A 19,512-nucleotide genomic window follows, 5' to 3' on the forward strand; every position below is an offset into this window, starting at 1 on the left:
AGCCTCAAAGTCCTGTATTACTGCAACAAAACTTTCCCAACTTCTATACTCAGTGCCCTAACCGTTGAAGGCCAACGTGCCTAAAGCCAGCTTCACTGCCCTGTCCTACCTGTGACTCTGAGAACCATGCACCTGAACTCCAAGGTCCCTCTGCTCCACTATACTTTAGGCCCTACCAGTCACCACAGAACTCCAACCTTGATTTGACTTTCCAAAATCTAACACCCCACACTTAATTATATTAAACTCCATTTGCCATTTCTTGGCACACTTCCCTAGCTGATCAAGAACCTGCTGCAATTTCTGAACCTTCCTCACATACTACAATACTGCCTATTTTATGTCATCTGTAAATGTACATGGCAGGATTAGTACATTCTCATCCAAAATCATTGATTATAGATAACGAGCCCAAACCTGACTTGAGGCACACCGCTAGTCACAGGCTCCCAGTCCAAGCATCCTTCCACTATTATTCTCTGCTTTCTACCATCAAGCCAATTGTATCCATTTTGCCAGCTCTCCCTGTATTCCATGCAATCAAACCTTGCAGAGCATGTGGAACCTTATCAAAGGCCTCACTGAAATCCATACGACTACGTCTACCACACTGCCATCAACCTTCCTCATCACAAAGAACTAACAGATTTGTGAGGCACGATCTCCTACCCGCAAAGCTATGCCAACTACTCCTAATTAAACCCTACCTTTCAAAATGCTCATATATTTTACCCTTCAATCTTCAAGAAACTTATTGGTCTGTAGTTCCTGGGAATTTTTTTTTCCCCTTTGTAGTCCTTGGAGAAGGGCACAACATTTGCTACCCTCCAGTCTTCTGGGACATAACCCACGGCAATAATGATTCAAATATATCAGCTTGGGCCCTTGCAATTTCTTCTCTGGCCTTTTGCAGTGTTCTTGGATATATCTGGTGAGGGCTAGGACATTTATCTGTACATGTGTGTCCACCTTGGTCCTGGAGGGTTCCTATTCTATCTCAATTGTTCTTTTTCCTTTAATACACTTAGGATCTTACTGGATTCATCCCAATCTCAGCCAAAGCTGTCTCATGCCCCATTTTTGTTCTCAATTGCCTTCTTAGGTAAACTCCTGTACTCCCTATATACTGTCAGGGATTCCTTTGCTCCCAGATGCCTGTACCTGAGCTATGCCTCTTTTACCCCCTAGTCAAAGCCTCAATATCTCATCATCCAGGTTTCCCCAACTCCAGCCAACCTTGCCCTTCATCACAGGTACATAGACCTCAAACTCCAGCTATCACACTTTTTAAAAGACTCCCATTTTCTGGAGGTCTCTTTGCCTGCAACTAAACTACTCCAAATCAATCCTTAAAAAGTTCCTGTACCTGATGGAGGTGTACAGGATGATGGACATGACAGGGTCAATCAAAAACAGCTACTCCCCCTAGTTTAAAGGGTTAATAATAAGGGAGCTTAATTTTGAAGTGAAAGGCAGGAGGTTGAGGGGGGACAGGAGGAAAAGCTTTCTCACGCGGTGGGTGGTGAGGGTCTCGAATAGACTACCTGTGAGGGTAGTTAGGTGGAAATCCTTTTTTTAAAAAAAAACACCGGAGTATCATAACATTCAAGCTTATGGCTCAAGTGCAGGTTGTGTATTTGACAGTATAGAGTTGATGGGATTAAGGGACTCTTCTGTATTCTGATTCTATGAACTTGTATTCCAGATTTATTAGTTGAATTTAAAGCTTGTTTCAGTTATGGTGACTGAAACAATCAACATCAGTTAGTGACCTACATAGGGTTTCTACATTGTCCTTTAGCTAAGGAGATGTACCATCCATAGGCAGTCTGATGTGTCCACAAGTTCAGACCCATGGCACAGTGATTGCCCCTTCCAAAAAAAGTGTTTCAAGACACCATCATTCTCGTACATCACTGAATTCTTGTGACTGAGGAAATCTTGCCAGAGACACTGGCTGTAAACCTTCCAGAGAAACTTCTGCCTATCTTTATTACCAAGAATATCCAAAGAAACACATTGAATACATTGAGGTGCCTGTTAATGTCAATGTGACAAAAGCTTTTGCAATGATTAAAATTGCAAAGCTATGTGGATTATTCAAGAAACCTAACTGCAATTTTGCAACTGCTACACAATGACTGCAGATGTCTCAAGTGGAAGATCTGAAACAGATTACTTCAAAATCTGAACCAATATCAAACAATCCTCAATTTTTGACATCTATCCTCTAGTTTTAGAGTCACAGTAATACAGCATGGAAATAGGCCCTTTGGCCCAAAACTTGCCCATACTGACCACTCAGCTAGTTCCAATTGCCCACATTTGCTCAATATCCTTATAAACCCTTCCCATCCATGTATCTATTCAAATTTTTTCTAAATGTTGCAATAGCACCTACCTTCACAACATCTGCTGGCACCTTATTCCATAAATGCACCACTCTGCGTCAAGTAGTTACCCTGCAGGTTCTTCTTAAATCTTGCCTCTTACCTTAAATTCTCTATCCCTAGGAAGATGACTATGCACCTCAATAAAAAAGTTACCTCTCAATCTCCCTACATTCTAAGGAGTAAAGTTCTATCCTGGCCAACCTCTCCCTATAACTCAGGCCAACTAGTCCTAGCAATATCCTCAAATCTTCTTTGCAAACTTTCCAGTCTATGTCTTTCCTATAAGATAGTGACCAGAACTGTACTCAATATTACAAGTGCAGCTTCACTGATGACATATACAACTGTGACATAACGTCCCAGCTCCTATACTCAATGCCTTGACCAAAGAAGAACAGCAGGCTAAAAGCCTGCTTCATCAAATTATGTAATTGTACTCCTATACTGCCTAACTTTGTATCATCCACAAACTTACAAATCACACCTTGTACATTCACATCCATATCATTTATGTAAATAACAAATAACAGCCCCAGCACTGGCCCCTTTGGCACACCACTTGTCACAGGCCTCCAGTCTGACAAAACAACCTTCAACCATTACCCTCTGCTTTCTACCAATTTTGAATCTAATTAGCTAGCTGTCTCTGGATCCTATGCAACCCAGCCTTCATGACTCACCTGCCAGGTTGATCCTTGTCAAAGACCATAGTAAAGCCATATAGACAACATCCATTACCACCCTCATCCATCTGCTTGGTTACCTCAAAAAAAAACACAGCAACTTTAAAATATTTGTCAGTTACTGCCCTCAAAAAGATCTGGTCAGAGTATCAAGATAAATAGAGAAAATGCTTACCTCAGTTAACTCTGTGCCAAATCTAAACTGACCACCATAGATGTATGGTCTACTGTAGAAGACTGTATTAGAGAAACAATTCTGACAGCCCCTCCAGATAGAGTTTTAATGTTAAAGTTGAATATGAAAACAAAATGATGCCAGATGTCCTGAATTTCTCTAGTATGTTTTATTTTCAGACCTCCAGCATCCACAGTATTTTTCTTTTACATAACCTACATGATGTGGATAATATTATTGCACTCTGCACCAGTTTACAAGCCATTGCTTTCAGCTCAGCATCCAAGAGACTCCCTCTATTCTTGAGATGTTGCCATAGAGAAAACTATCAAGCCAGTACAGGTTTGCCATATGTTCCACTTCCCATACGTGTTGAAAGAGAAACTCATGTATTGAGGCGTTCCGAGATCTGGGCAGCCACCTTTCTCAGAAGTGCTGCCTGTGACCATCTGTGCAATCCTGGGTCATTAAATGTCACTCTCAGCCTTGAATATACTTAATCCTCATTCTTTCCTACCTTTCTTCTCCATAATCAGGAAATGGGGACTTGAGGATGAGCCATGATCTTATTGACAGCAGATGTGATGGATGGAATGGTCTAATTCTAATGTCTGAGTGATCTTAAGCAGCCAAGGTTACCGCCCATAAAAGTCAACAAAAGTCAAACATTAGTTACAAAAACTGCAGATGCTGGAAATATGAAACACAACATACCTGGAAAAATTCAGGTCTAGCAACGTCTGTAGAGAAAAAGCAGAGTTAATATTTTAAGTCCAATGACACTTCGTCAAAACCGTTGTAGCAAGTTAAAGGTTGATAATATACGAAGATGAGGCAGGGTGTGACAGCAGAGAGCGAGGGATGGGCAGACAAAGGCAATGGTCATCCTGGGAGAAGCAGTAGCAGTAGCAGTAAATAGTGTCCAATAGTAATTGATAATGGGTTGTGTGGGGTAGCAGCCCTGGTGGATAAAAGGACATGAACAGTGACACTCAGGCCCTAAAATTAGAGTTTGCAGCAGACGTCAATGGCCAACCTGTTCCCAAACTTTAGTAACCTTCTTGAAGCTGCATATACAAGTGTTCAGACTGAGCACCTTAGTTGCCTCACAGTGTCAGGCTTGATTCCAGCTTTGGGTGACTGTGGATTTAGTCTTGTTTCCTCCCACTGTCCAAACGATGTGCAGGCAGATTGGCTATGCTCTATATATAAAAGCCCATTAGTATCCAGGATTATGCAGGTTAGGTGAGTTAGCCATGGTAAAAGCCCCAGGCAGAGTTACAGGGATGGAGTGGAGGGTTGCAGTTGAGAACAGGACTGGGGCCAGGGTAGGTGCAGGCTCAAAATGGACCGAATGGCCACTCTGTCTCCATTGGAGTGATTCTAATGTCATTAAAAAGACTGGAGGAACTGCTACCAGATCAGAGTTATTCATTCATTTCAAGACAACCACCTATTGGTCAAGATGCAACACATCTCAAATCCAATTTTTTTGAGAGGCAGGGCAGCCGTGGCAAAAGCAAATTGTATGTGCCAGGAACCACTACCCCATGGGACATTCAATTAAGTTTGCCAAGAATCAGCATGTTAAACTCAAATGAAGATACACAGCAGAGGGTGGCATGGTGGCTCAGTGGTTAGCTCTGTTGCCTCACAGGGCCTGGGACCTGGGTTTGATTCCAACCTTGGGTAACTGTCTGGCATATGCAATTTCTCCCCCTGTATGTGTGGATTTCCTTGAGCTCCTCCAGTTTCCTTCCACAGTCCCAAGATATGCAGGCTAGGTGGATTGGCTATGCTTAAGTACCCATAGTGTCCAGGGTTGTGCAAGCTAAGCAGATCAGCCCTGGGACATGCAGCATTACAGGGCTAGGGTAGTGGTGTGCATCTAGATGGTATGCTTTTTGGAGGGTCTGTGTGGAAATGATGTGCCAAAAGGCCTGCTTTGCCAGTGTAGGGATTCTATGAAACTTCTGACCACGTAGATGTCATTCTCAAAAACAGGCAGCTTGTAGCCCTGCCCAATGTCACAGCAGAGTTAGAGATAATGGGAACTGCAGATGCTGGAGAATTCCAAGATAATAAAATGTGAGGCTGGATGAACACAGCAGGCCAAGCAGCATCTCAGGAGCACAAAAGCTGACGTTTCGGGCCTAGACCCTTCATCAGAGAGGGGGATGGGGAGAGGGAACTGGAATAAATAGGGAGCGAGGGGGAGGCGGACCGAAGATGGAGAGTAAAGAAGATAGGTGGAGAGAGTGTAGGTGGGGAGGTAGGGAGGGGATAGGTCAGTCCAGGGAAGACGGACAGGTCAAGGAGGTGGGATGAGGTTAGTAGGTAGCTGGGGGTGCGGCTTGGGGTGGGAGGAAGGAATGGGTGAGAGGAAGAACCGGTTAGGGAGGCAGAGACAGGTTGGACTGGTTTTGGGATGCAGTGGGTGGGGGGGGGGGGGGGGGAAAGAGCTGGGCTGGTTGTGTGGTGCAGTGGGGGGAGGGGACGAACTGGGCTGGTTTAGGGATGCAGTAGGGGAGGGGACCTCCCACCCACAGCCTCCAACCTCATTGTTCCCCAACCGCGCACGGCCCGTTTCTATCTCCTTCCCAAAATCCACAAACCTGCCTGCCCTGGTCGACCCATCGTCTCAGCCTGCTCCTGCCCCACCGAACTCATCTCCACCTATCTGGACTCCATTTTCTCCCCTTTGGTCCAGGAACTCCCCACCTACGTCCGTGACACCACCCACGCCCTCCACCTCCTCCAGGACTTCCAATTCCCTGGCCCCCAACACCTCATATTCACCATGGACGTCCAGTCCCTGTACACCTGCATTCCGCATGGAGATGGCCTCAAGGCCCTCCGCTTCTTCCTGTCCCGCAGGCCCAACCAGTCCCCCTCCACCGACACTCTCATCCGCCTAGCTGAACTCGTCCTCACACTCAACAACTTCTCTTTTGACTCCTCCCACTTCCTAGAGACTAAGGGGGTGGCCATGGGCACCCGCATGGGCCCCAGCTATGCCTGCCTCTTTGTAGGTTACGTGGAACAGTCCCTCTTCCGCACCTACACAGGCCCCAAACCCCACCTCTTCCTCCGGTACATTGATGACTGTATCGGCGCCGCCTCTTGCTCCCCAGAGGAGCTTGAACAGTTCATCCACTTCACCAACACCTTCCACCCCAACATTCAGTTCACCTGGGCCATCTCCAGCACATCCCTCACCTTCCTGGACCTCTCAGTCTCCATCTCAGGCAACCAGCTTGTAACGGATGTCCATTTCAAGCCCACCGACTCCCACAGCTACCTAGAATACACCTCCTCCCACCCACCCTCCTGCAAAAATTCCATCCCCTATTCCCAATTCCTCCGCCTCCGCCGCATCTGCTCCCACGATAAGACATTCCACTCCCGCACATCCCAGATGTCCAAGTTCTTTAAGGACCGCAACTTTCCCCCCACAGTGATCGAGAACGCCCTTGACCGCGTCTCCCGGATTTCCCGCAACACATCCCTCACACCCCGCGCCCGCCACAACCGCCCCAAGAGGATCCCCCTCGTTCTCACACACCACCCTACCAACCTCCGGATACAACGCATTATCCTCCGACACTTCCACCATTTACAATCCGACCCCACCACCCAAAACATTTTTCCATTCCCCTCCCCTGTCAGCTTTCCGGAGAGACCACTCTCTCCGTGACTCCCTTCTTCGCTCCACACTGCCCTCCAACCCCACCACACCCGGCACCTTCCTCTGCAACCGCAGGAAATGCTACACTTGTCCCCACACCTCCTCCCTCACCCCCATCCCAGGCCCCAAGATGACATTCCACATTAAGCAGAGGTTCACCTGCACATCTGCCAATGTGGTATACTGCATCCACTGTACCCGGTGCGGCTTCCTCTACATTGGGGAAACCAAGCGGAGGCTTGGGGAAACCAAGCGGAGGCTTGGGGACCGCTTTGCAGAACACCTCCGCTCAGTTCGCAACAAACAACTGCACCTCCCAGTCGCAAACCATTTCCACTCCCCCTCCCATTCTCTAGATGACATGTCCATCATGGGCCTCCTGCAGTGCCACAATGATGCCACCCGAAGGTTGCAGGAACAGCAACTCATATTCCACCTGGGAACCCTGCAGCCATATGGTATCAATGTGGACTTCACCAGTTTCAAAATCTCCCCTTCCCCTACTGCATCCCTAAACCAGCCCAGTTCGTCCCCTCCCCCCACTGCACCACACAACCAGCCCAGCTCTTCCCCCCCCACCCACTGCATCCCAAAACCAGTCCAACCTGTCTCTGCCTCCTTAACCAGTTCTTCCTCTCACCCATCCCTTCCTCCCACCCCAAGCCGCACCCCCATCTACCTACTAACCTCATCCCACCTCCTTGACCTGTCCGTCTTCCCTGGACTGACCTATCCCCTCCCTACCTCCCCACCTACACTCTCTCCACCCATCTTCTTTACTCTCCATCTTCGGTCCGCCTCCCCCGCTCTCCCTCTTTATTCCAGTTCCCTCTCCCCATCCCCCTCTCTGATGAAGGGTCTAGGCCCGAAACGTCAGCTTTTGTGCTCCTGAGATGCTGCTTGGCCTGCTGTGTTCATCCAGCCTCACATTTTATTATCTCACAGCAGAGTTACTCAGGTTAAGTGCAATTAGGAATGGTTATCAAATATATCCAAGCCAAAGAGTAGAGAACTAGGGCAGAGATCAGAAGAGATTGTTATGTTTAGTAGTTATAACTGAAAGCAGATGTGACAGTCATAAAACATCTGTGTATGATCTCACCTCTAGCACAGGAAATTGGTACGTGTACTTCGTCAAATTAGTCCTTGCTTTTATGACAAAAGCAGTCCCAAATGTATAGCTTTTTTCATATTAAAAGGAGTCTTTTCTACTGTATTCAGGGAAGTTGAATTTATGGATAATTCATACAGAGCAGATTAAGTTGATAATACTACAAGATGTTGAAACTTCTGACCCATAGTTTGGTTAATGGTTAGCACTTTACATTTCTGACATCACCAGTGAATTTGGTTTCCAGCAAGAACTTGATTCAAATTTTCTTTGCAGTACAAGGAGAAAATTACTTGAAAATTTAGTATCTGCAAAAGCTAGCTTGTAATACATCACAAATTTAACACAATCCTAGTGAAATGTGGATACTAAAAAGATTAATCATACATTAAATGGAACATTTCTTGAGAAATATTAATGTAAATCTCTCGTTCTTTTTCTGTCATCAAAGATACTAATTCAGGATTTTGACTAACTTCACTGTAGAGATGCACCTTTCCAGCAACCATAACTGTTGATTTCTCTGGTACAAAATCATTTTCCTCTTCTTTTAGGTCCAATTTTGTTGGTGGTTTTGTATTGTTTGAGTCATCCTCAGATTCACTGGTCTCACTATCTGGTTCACTCCGATTTGCATTTGAAGTGAAGGTTGCTCCAGTTACTGATCTTTTCTCATGAATCATAAGTGTTTTTATGACCTCAGAATTTGGAACCTTGCTATTCAGAGTTTCATCTTCAAGCATTTCAGATGTGGTGTGTTCTGGAACAAATAGAAAAAAGTGAATTTTGGAGAAGGTTGTCAAATACAGCTTATCAAAAACAAATCAAAAAAGTAATTCCTCCTCACCAATTCTATATTTAATAAAAAAAACTATTTAGCATCAAAACTTGCATTTAATTACTTCTTAATTGTCCAATATACAACAATGAAAACTCAGATGGCCTAATATCCAGGCTTGATAACAGCAGATTCTAGGTGGCTGGATGGCAGACAGTGATGTTGTGGTAATGTGATTAGCTAATAATCTAGAAATCCAAAATAATGCTGTGGGGACATGGCCTTGAATCTCATCAGGGCAGACGGGGTTGGAATTAAAAAGCTAGTACAATGGCAACCATTGCTAGTGGTCAGAGTTCTCCCAGCGTAGTAATTGCTTAAAAAGCAAGCAATCAGGGCATTCCTTACCCAGTCACATGAATCCAGAGCCACAACAAATTTTCTTGACTCAATTAAACACTGAAGTAACCTAGCCAGCTAAAGAGCAATTATGAGATTGGCAACAAATGCTTGTCCAAACAGTGATGCCATGCCCCAAGAACAAATTTTAGAAAAGTAAATCTCTCTCATTGGCAAGACTGTAGTGTGCCATAGGAATCACTATTGGGACTCTAAACAATTTATGTAAATAACTGGAATGAAGTTTGATGACGACAGATTGGTAGGAAGGCAAGTTTTGAAGAGAACATAGGCCACATTAAATCTCGGTTAAAGATCTTACAAATAGAGTATAATGTAGCAAAATATGAAGTTGTAGATTTCAGCAAGTAAAACAAAAAAGCATAATTCTAAAACAGAGAGAGATTACACAGTGATTTCTAACTTCTGGGACCAAGGTGAATGATAGCAAGTTAATTTGAAAAGGGAAAAAGAGAACAAAAACAAAAACAAAACGAGGAGAGAACAAAAAAAAAAGGAAAAGGAAGAGGGAGGGAGGAAGGGAAGCCAGTTGTCACTCATTACGGCATCAACAACGGCGACAAGGAGTCCAATATTTAGCAGTCAGAATTAGAAAAAAAAGTTTATAAACAAGATCTCAGACGGTTGTAATGTCTCGATTATGAGCCTTGTGCAAATCAGCAAAGATTAGGAAAACAAACATGTGGCTAAAGGAGTGCTGTACAAAAGAAAACATAGAACAGTACAGCGCAGTACAGCCCCCTCGGCCCACAATGTTGTGCTGAACTTTTGCCCTAATCCTAAGGTCTATCTAACCTCAACCCCTACCTTATACTATCATCCATATGCTGACCTAATAGCCACTTAAATGTCCCTAACGAGGCTGACTCCACTACAGAGGTTCCATTTCATGGGGCACTGGCATCAGTTCTGGGACTGACTCTATCTGAACTGATCCAAGCAGAAAGGCTATACATAGAGGGTGAGAGAGTGATTGCAAGGACTTCAAACTAGTTGGAAAGATTCAGGAATCTAACGAGGCATAGCAGATAAAGGGAAAATCTAGAAGCGGGCAAGCTATGCAGGACTGAGGGTGTTGCACTTAAAGACACAGTATACAAAACAAGGTAAGTGAGCTAATGCAGATTTGAATGTGCATGTAGGATGTTGTGACCACAGATGTGGCTGCAAGGATCTGGCCAGGGAACTAAACATCCAAGGATATGCATCCCATTGAAGAAAAGAGCGCGCAGGCAGAGAGGGATGCCTACCTTTAAAAGAAGTTACCCTCCTCCTTCTGGAAAGACCTCAATGGATCTCTCTCCCACTGCAACTCTCTCGTAATCTCTTCGGCCTTGAAACTGCTCGAACATGTCCTGAAGCAACCCAGGTAATCCATCCTCTCTGGACTGGCCTATCCCCCTCCCTGACTCCTCACTTTTACTGGCTTTATCCCCACCTCTTTGACCTGTGTCTCCTCCCCACCTATCTTCTCCTTTTTCCATCTTCCATCCACCTCCCCCTCTCTCCCTATTTATTTTAGAACCCCCTTCCCCTCCCCCCATTTCTGGAGGGGGGGTGGGGGTCTAGGCCTGAAACGTCAGCTTTCCTGCTCCTCTGATGATGCTTGGCCTGCTGTGTTCATCCAGCTCTACACCTTGTTATTTTAGGCAGAGGTGGGGTTATCTCATAAGAAATTATGATCAATAGCAAGTCATAGAAGGTTGGAAGCATAGAATCGATTGGTAGAGTTGAGGAACTCTAATGGGAAAAGACGACCTTGATGGGAGTTATGTACAAGCCTGCTAGCAATAATCAGGATAATGGGGCAGAAAGAAAAGGCTTGAATGAAAAGCACTATTGTAGTAATCATGGGGTCTTAAATATGCAGGTGGGCTGGAGAGAAAGAAAATGAGGTTGGTGCCAGATCAAGAAAAGGCTTTTGTGGAATGACAATGAGGTGGGTTTTTTGGAAGCAGTTTGCAGTACAGCCCACTAGGGAACAGAGAATTTTGGATTTGCTGATGTGTAATGAGGCATACATTAGGGAGTCCAAGATGAAAGAATCTCCCTGGTCAGTGACAGTAATAATATGATAGAATTGACCCTGCAGTTTGAGTGTGAAAAGCTGAAATCACAAATGTTACAATTAAGTGAAAGTAACTACAAAGACAAGGGAGGAGCTGGTCTGAGTCGATTGGACAGGAAGACAGTGGAACAGCAATGGCAGAAATTTCAGATCGTCATTTGAGGGGGACAGCGAAATTCATCCCAAGGAAGAAGAAAAATACTAAGGGAAGGACACAGCAACAGTGGCTGACAAGGGAACTCAGGGAAAGCATAAAGACAGAAACCTTTAAAAGCCGGCAGACTTTTGAAAAAGAATCCAAGGTGACGACAGTAAGCTAGCTAGTAGTAAAAATGGAGATTGCAAAGTATTTTTGGATTGTATATAATAAGGAGGCACGAGTAGATATTGGACTGCTGTAAAAGTGAGGCTGGAGTAGGAGTAATGGGGAACAAAAAAAAAATGGCAAAGAAACTGAATAGGTGCATTGCCTCAGTCTTCATGGCTAAAAAAAATACCAGTGGCAGACCACAATTTAGAGCAAGGTGCAGAGGGGAGTTAAGTGACTGTCACTAAGGAAGCTGAAAATGTCTGAATATGGATAAATCCCTCAGACCGGAAACGCTACAACCCAGTGTTCTGATTGAAGTAGCTGAGGACATCGTGGAGGTATTGGTGGCGATCTCTCTCAGAAATCACTGGAGTCAGGGAACGTCCTAGAGTACTAGAAAATGGCTAATGTAACACCCCCGTTTAAAAAGGTGGCAGAAGATACCAACTTTTAGGCTGCTAGCCTGACCTCAATCATTGGTAAGATTTTAGAGACCATTGAGGAGGAGATTGCAGAGTGCTTGGAGGTGAATGCTAAAATAGGGCTGAGTCAGCACAGCTTCGAAAGGGAATTCATGCCTCACATGTCAGGTAGAATTCTTGGAGGAGATAACAAGCAAGTTCGACAAAAGGAGAGCTAGTGAACGTGATCTATTTGAATTTCCAAAAGGCCTTTGATAATGCAGTGCTGGAGGCTACAAAATAAGATGATGAAGAGCCCTTGGCATTCATGCCAGTACCTTGTCATGGACAGAGGATTTGCTGACTGGCAGCTAGGAGAGAGTAGGGATAAGGGGTCTTTTTCAGGACAGCAGCCCTTGATGGAGTTCCACAGAGGTTTGTGTTGGCAACATAACTATTTGTTATACGTTACCAAATGATGGAACTAAGGGCAATGCTGCTGGGTTTGCAGATGGCAAAGACAGATTGGGGGGGTGGGGAGAAAGAGGTAGTGTTCAGGATATGGGGAAGCTGCAGAAGGATATGGACAGCGGAGGTAGCAAAGAGGTGGCAGAAGGAATACAATGCAGGTAAAGTATGAGGTTATGTATTTCGGTCAGAAGAGACGGTGTCAACAATTTTCTAAAACAGGGTAAGGCTTCAGGAATCTGAAGCACAAAAGGGACTAGGGAATCTTAGTTCAGGATACTCAAAGTTAAGAAACAGGCTCAGCTGGCAGTTCAGCAAGTGAATGCAATATGAGCATTCATTGTGAGAAGGCTAGAATACAAGAGCACGGATCAACTACTGTTCAAGGCTCTGGTCAAACTGCATTTGGAATATTGAGTAATTTTTGACTCCACATCTAAGGATGGATGTACTGGCCTAGGAGGAGTTCCAAAGGAGATTTACAAGGATAATCCTGGACATGAACGGTGCTTGTTGACTCTGGATGTGTATTTGATGGAATTTACAAGGAGACGGGAAAAGTTTAGATGTGGAGAGTATTAATTACATTTTAAAAGCACCAAGAGGCCTGGATAGAGTGGATGTGGAGAGGATGTTTTTGCTAGTGGGAAACACCTGGACCAGAGGGCACACCTCAAATGTAGGAACAACTTCTAAACTGAGATGGGCAGGAATCTTTTCAGCTAGGAGGACAGTGTATCTGTGGAACTTATTGCCACAGAAGGCTTGAAGCCAAATCATGGAGTGTATTTAAGCCAGAGATAGATAGTTTCTTTAAATGGTAAGGGGATCACGGTTTAACAGGGAGATGGCAGGAGGATAATGAGAAGCAGATCAGTCATAAATCAATTTTACACCCGAGAGAAATCAAGAGGGCAGAAAGGGGACATGAAATAGCTTTGGCAAATAGGGTTAAGGAGAATCCAAAGGAATTCTACAAATGCATTAAGGACGAAACAGCAACTAGGTACAGAATAGGGCCCCTTAAAAGATCAGGAGATGGGGGAAGATACTAAACGAGTATTTTGCATCAGTGTTTACTGTGGAGAAGGATGTGGAAGATAAAGAACATGGGGGAATTAAATTGCAACATCTTGAAAGATGTCTATATTACAGAGATGGTGGTGCTGAACATCCTAAAATGCATTACACTGGACAGATGCTTAGGACATGATCAGGTATACCCTAGAATTCTGTGGGAAGCAAGGGAAGTAATTGATGGGCCTCTCGCTCAGGTGAGATGCTGGGAGATTGGCTAACATGGTGCCACAATTCAAGAAAAGTAGTAAGGAAAAGCCAGGGAACTGGATGTGAGTTTGCTCGCTGAGCTGGAAGCTTTGTTTTCAGACATTTCGTCACCATTCTAGGTAACATCATCAGTGAGCCTCTGATGAAGCGCTGGTGTTATGTCCTGCTTTCTATTTATCTGTTTAGGTTTCCTTGGGTTGGTGATGTCATTTCCTGTGTTAGTGATGTCATTTCCTGTTCTTTTCCTCAGAGGGTGGTAGATGGGCTCCAAATCAATGTGTTTGTTGATGGAGTTCCGGTTGGAATGCCATGCTTCTCGGAATTCTCGTGCATGTCTCTGTTTGGCTTGTCCTAGGATGGATGTGTTGTCCCAATCAAAGTGGTGTCCTTCCTCATCTGTATGTAAGGATACTAGTGATAGTGGGTCATGTCGTTTTGTGGCTAGTTGATGTTCATGTATTCTGGTGGCTAGCTTTCTGCCTGTTTGTCCAATGTAGTGTTTGTCACAGTTCTTGCAAAGTATTTTTTATTTTTTGTAGATGATGTTTGTTTTGTTTAAAAAATACCTTGCAAGAACTGTGACAAACACTACATTGGACAAACAGGCAGAAAGCTAGCCACCAGGATACATGAACATCAACTAGCCACAAAACGACATGACCCACTATCACTAGTATCCTTACACACAGATGAGGAAGGACACCACTTTGATTGGGACAACACATCCATCCTAGGACAAGCCAAACAGAGACATGCACGAGAATTCCGAGAAGCATGGCATTCCAACCGGAACTCCATCAACAAACACATTGATTTGGAGCCCATCTACCACCCTCTGAGAAAGAGAACAGGAAATGACATCACCAACCCAAGGAAACCTAAACAGATAAATAGAAAGCAGGATATAACATCAGCACTTCATCAGAGGCTCACTGATGATGTTACCTAGAATGGTGACGAAACGTCTGAAAACTAACCTTCCAGTTCAGTGAGCAAACTCACATCCAGAACTCAACCTGAGCTACAAATCTTCTCAAAACTAGCCAGGGAACTATACAGCCGTGAGCCTGACATTGGTGGTAGGCAAGTTGGAGGGGATTCTGAGGGACAGGATTTACATATATTTGGAAAGGGAAGGGCTGATTAGGGATAGTCAACTTGGCTGTGTGTTTGGGAAATCACGTCATCTCACAAAATTGAGTTTTTTGAAGAAGTAACAAAGAGGATAGATGAAGGCAGAGCAGTGGACGTGACCTATGCCTTACTGATGTCCATTTGACAAGGTTCTGAATGGTAGTCCTGTTAACAAGGTTAGATCACATGGAATACAGGGAGAACTAGCCATTTGGATACAGAACTGGCTGGAAGATGGACGACAGAAAGTGGTGGATGGTGGCTTGGTAAACAAAGAGACCTTAGAGTGCAGGTTTACAGTTCCTTGAAAGTGGAGTCACAAGTGGACAGGGTAGTGAAGGTGGCAGTTGGTATGCTTTGCTTTTAATCAGTGCATAGAGTACAGGAGTTAGAAGGTCATGTTGCAGCTGTACAGGAGATTAGTTAGGCCACTTTGGAATACTGTGTACAGTTTTGGTTTCCCTGCTATTGGGAGGACATTGTGAAACTTGGGGAAAAAAATATTTACAAAGGATGTTGCCAGGGGTGGAGGTTTCAGGCTATAGGTAGAGGCTGAATAGACTGGAGCTATTTTTCCCTGGAGAGGCAAAGGCTGAAGGATGACTTTATAGAGGTGCATAAAATCATGCGGGGCAAAGGTGGGGTGAATAGCCAAGGTCTTTTCCCTGGGGTGAGGAAAACTAAAAAGGGCAAAAGGTTTAAAGGTGAGGGAGGAGAAAGATGTAAAAAAGGGACCCTTGGGACAACTTTTTCTACATAGAGGGTGATGCGTGTATGGAATGAGCTGCCGGGGCCAGTTCACTTACATTTAAAAGGCATCTGGAATGGTTTAAGAGGGATGTGGGACATGAGCTGGCAAATGGGACTGGATTAATTTTGGATGTCTGGTCAGCATGGACAATTTGGACCAAAAAGGTCTGTTTCCATGCTGTACCAATTCTATAACTCTATGGCAGAGCAGACTCTGGTTTCAAATGGCCTATTTCTGCTCCTATATCTTATGGTCTATGCATCAGTAGTATGCAGGAACAGTAACTACAAAAGCTAGTAAAATATTGGTTTATTGCACAGAGAATGAAATAGGTGGTTACATCTGGAATACTATGCACAGTACTGGTCACCTTATTTCAGGAAGTTTTTTTGTCCCCTCCAAGATTTAAAGGGTATATTGGGAGCAGTTCAGAGCAGAACTATTAGACTAATATGTGGAATGGATAGGTTGTTTTATGACAGAAAGGTCAGACAGATGTACCCTCTGCAGTTAAGATTACAAGGTGACTGGATTCAAATAAGACAGACCCCAATGGCAGACAATCAAGGATTCTTGATAGGGTAGATTTCGAGAGGATGTTTCCTCCTGAAAGAGCCTAGAGCTAATGGCCACTGTTTAAAAATAAATTGTCACCCATTTAAGACAGCTCATGACTGACGGTCGAGTCTTTGACCCTCTTTCCACTGCCTTGAGGAAGAGTCTAGACTATTTTTCAAATAGCAGGTGTCAGATTCTTGAAAAGCAAGGTGATGAAAGCTTGGGATTTTAGGAAGGAGCATGGAGTAAAATCTGAGATGCTGCTGGGCCTGCTGTGTTCATCCAGCCTCATTTTATTATCATGGAGTAAAATCAGGTCAGCCACAATCTTATTGGAGCAGGCCCTGGGGCAGAGGATTTCTTCTGTACATTTATTTTCTTCATCTTCTTCTATACCAAAAAGACTTCAATAGATAAGTTATGATATCACACTAAGTCCACTTCCCCTCAGATTGAAATGAGGAGCAGAGGACAGGTTTTAGACAGTATATGCTAGTAACGGATTTAGAAAAAGAGATAGTCTTCCAGTTTATGAAAATTAGGTTGAGTGCTTTGGAAACAGGCTAGAAATGGGAGCTTGATGCTTGTGGTATTTTGATAAAATTGTAAAAACAAAAATAAATCAGCAGTGCTCTACTAGCCAGAGCAGGTTAAAAACCTTTGAATTTAAATTCACTCGTGGGAGTTGCTGACTGGCCAACATTTGTTGCCCATCCATAGTTACCCGTGCAAGGGTGGCGAGGAGCTGCCTTCTTAAACCATTGCAGTCCATGTGCTGTGGAGTGAACCATAAAATGTTGTTAATGAGTCTAAATCCCCAATTCCCTTCACTCAGTCACTCAACAGGCCAATTCACAAGAATTAAAAAAAGGAAAAAAACCAACATTTCTATCGAAATGATGGGAAAGCTACTGCATTGTTCAGTCATTTTCACAACCACGAACCTGACAGTGAGAGTTTTATAGTTGCCAGAAAAGTCTTTAACTTCAAAACTGATTCAAGTACAGAAATTTGGTGACATACACGTTTATCTGCAGAGATACATGCTGCACCAAGATGTGTTTTGGCAGTATATGCCAAAAAAAGACAGAGACGATGACGACAAACAGGCCCTTTGGCCCTCCAAGCCTACGCTGCCCCATTTGGTCCTTCCATACTAAAGCTGTCTTCACTTACCGGATCTGTATCCTTCTATTCCCTTCCTATTCACATATTTGCCCAGGTGCTTCTTGAATGCTGCTGTTTGTGTCTGCTTCCGCCACTTCTGGCGGCTCATTCCAAGCACTCGCCACCCTTTGTGTGAAAAATTTGCCTCATGTCATTCCACAGTCCCTAGTAATTGACCCCTCCACCCTGGGAAAAACCCTCATACTTTCTATTGGTCCATGCCAGTCAGTCACAATCTTATAAACTTCTTGCATTCCAGTGAAAACAAAACCAGTCTACCCAACCTTTCTTCATAGCTAAAAATCCCCCATGCCAAGCAACATCCTGGTAAACCTTTTCTGTACCCTCTCCAAAGTGTCTACATCCTTCTGTTAGTGTAATGACTAGAACTGTATACAATATTCCAAGTATGGCCTAACCAAAGTTCTATAAAGCTGCAGCATAACTTGCCTATCCTTATACTCCATGCCCCTGCTAATGACTGCAAGCATACCATTAGCCTTTTTCACAACATTATCCACCTACGCTGCCACCTTCAGTGATCTGTGGACCTGCACACCCAGATCCCTCTGCATATCAAATCTGCTAAGGGTTCTGCCATTCACTGTATAATTTCACCGCTGCTTGACCTTCCAGAACACATCACCTCATTTGTACAGATTAAACCCCACCTGCCACTTTTCTGCTCATGCCTCCAACTGATATATCATGTTGTGTCCTCTGACAATCCTCCTCACTCTGCAACAGCACCAATCTTTGTATCATCCACAAACTTACTATTTAGACCAGCTTCATTGTCCTCCAAATCACTTATGTAGGTAATAAACAGAGGTCCTAGCCCTGATCCCAGTGGATCAGCACTAGTCACAGCCCTCCATTCCAAAAAAGCATCTTTGTACCACTACCCTCCATCTCCTATGACAGATGTGTCTTGCCAGCTCACCCTGACATCATGTAACTTCACCTTTTGTACCAAATCTAGCATGAGGGACCTTTTAAAACAGCTTTACTGAAGTCCATGTAGACAAAAAAAAAACTTTTCCATCAAGCATCTTTATTACCTCCTCAAACAAAAAAAAACCCCTCAAATCAGCTACGAGGCACATCCACCACCGCACAAAACCCACGCAATCCATCAGTAATAAATCCAATGCTTCCGATTGCACCTGGATCTTGTCCAAGAATCTTTTCCAGTAATTTCCCTACCACTGACACGAGCCTCTCAGGCCTGTAATTTCCACGATTTTCCTTGTTACCCTTCTTTAACAATGGGATAATATAGGACGGGAGAATAGTCACTGGGACCTCACTTGCAGCCATGAGGATACAAAGCTGTCTATTAATGCTCCAGCAACTTGTCCTTGTGCCTCCTTCAATATACTGGGATAGACAGGAGAAACGATGGCAGCTTCATATTGTTTTGTAACTACAATTTCATCTTTAACACGTATCCTTATCTAACCCAAAAATCAGAAACTCTGCTCAAGTACAAAAAGACAACTCTAAATTTAAAATTTTCATTCAAGAAGCAGAAACCACTGCTTGCAACGACACAACACGTCAGCTTTGTACACAAGGCAGTGCTGTACACTACTAGTGTTCCCCTTTTCCCTCCAACAAAGAAGGGATTTGTAAGAATTTAGGAATGTCGAGGTGGTACAGCTGGCAGGACAGCAGTAGAGGATGTATCGTTTCTTTATGGGAAACAAGGGCATGCAGAAAGTAACATGCAAAAAAAGTTAAATTTCAATTACTGTGCTTCCTCTTCATTAGCTTAGGGAGAAATAATTTTGGGCCTATTATGTTGTCTGAGCATGCCAGCCCACTTACATCAGAGCTGCTGTTCCTGAACTTCGATGCTGCCAGTGTAGCAAACTTCAGAAGCTGCTTCCTATTCTGTGGTAGAGGAACTCATTTTCTGGATGACTGAGAATCTCTTGTAGTGAAGAAAATACAGCTCATCACATGTGCCCATCCAGTCATAGGTTACTTTGATGGATATTGTGACGGTGAACAAGGACCAGAAATCTCACCCCTTCAAAGAGCTTAAGGAGTTTGACCCACGAGTCTATGACAATATAGTGGATGGTACTCAAGGCATTTGTCAGTATTAACCCTTT

General features: G+C 44.1%; 1 protein-coding gene across 1 annotated transcript in view; it reads right to left on the bottom strand.

The window, feature by feature from the left end:
- LOC125452079 (general transcription factor IIE subunit 1-like) overlaps positions 1 to 19,512 on the bottom strand; it is a 42,387-nt gene that overhangs the window by 5,672 nt on the left and 17,203 nt on the right. Inside the window, exons 6-7 of the mRNA XM_059653505.1 lie at positions 8,527 to 8,810; positions 3,966 to 3,991 (exon numbers count right to left, since the gene is read on the bottom strand). Coding sequence (XP_059509488.1) covers positions 3,966 to 3,991; positions 8,527 to 8,810 — 310 coding nt within the window. The remainder of the gene's footprint in view (positions 1 to 3,965; positions 3,992 to 8,526; positions 8,811 to 19,512) is intronic.

Source organism: Stegostoma tigrinum, chromosome 1, assembly GCF_030684315.1.
Source record: "Stegostoma tigrinum isolate sSteTig4 chromosome 1, sSteTig4.hap1, whole genome shotgun sequence".
Taxonomy (NCBI): Eukaryota; Metazoa; Chordata; class Chondrichthyes; order Orectolobiformes; family Stegostomatidae; genus Stegostoma; species Stegostoma tigrinum.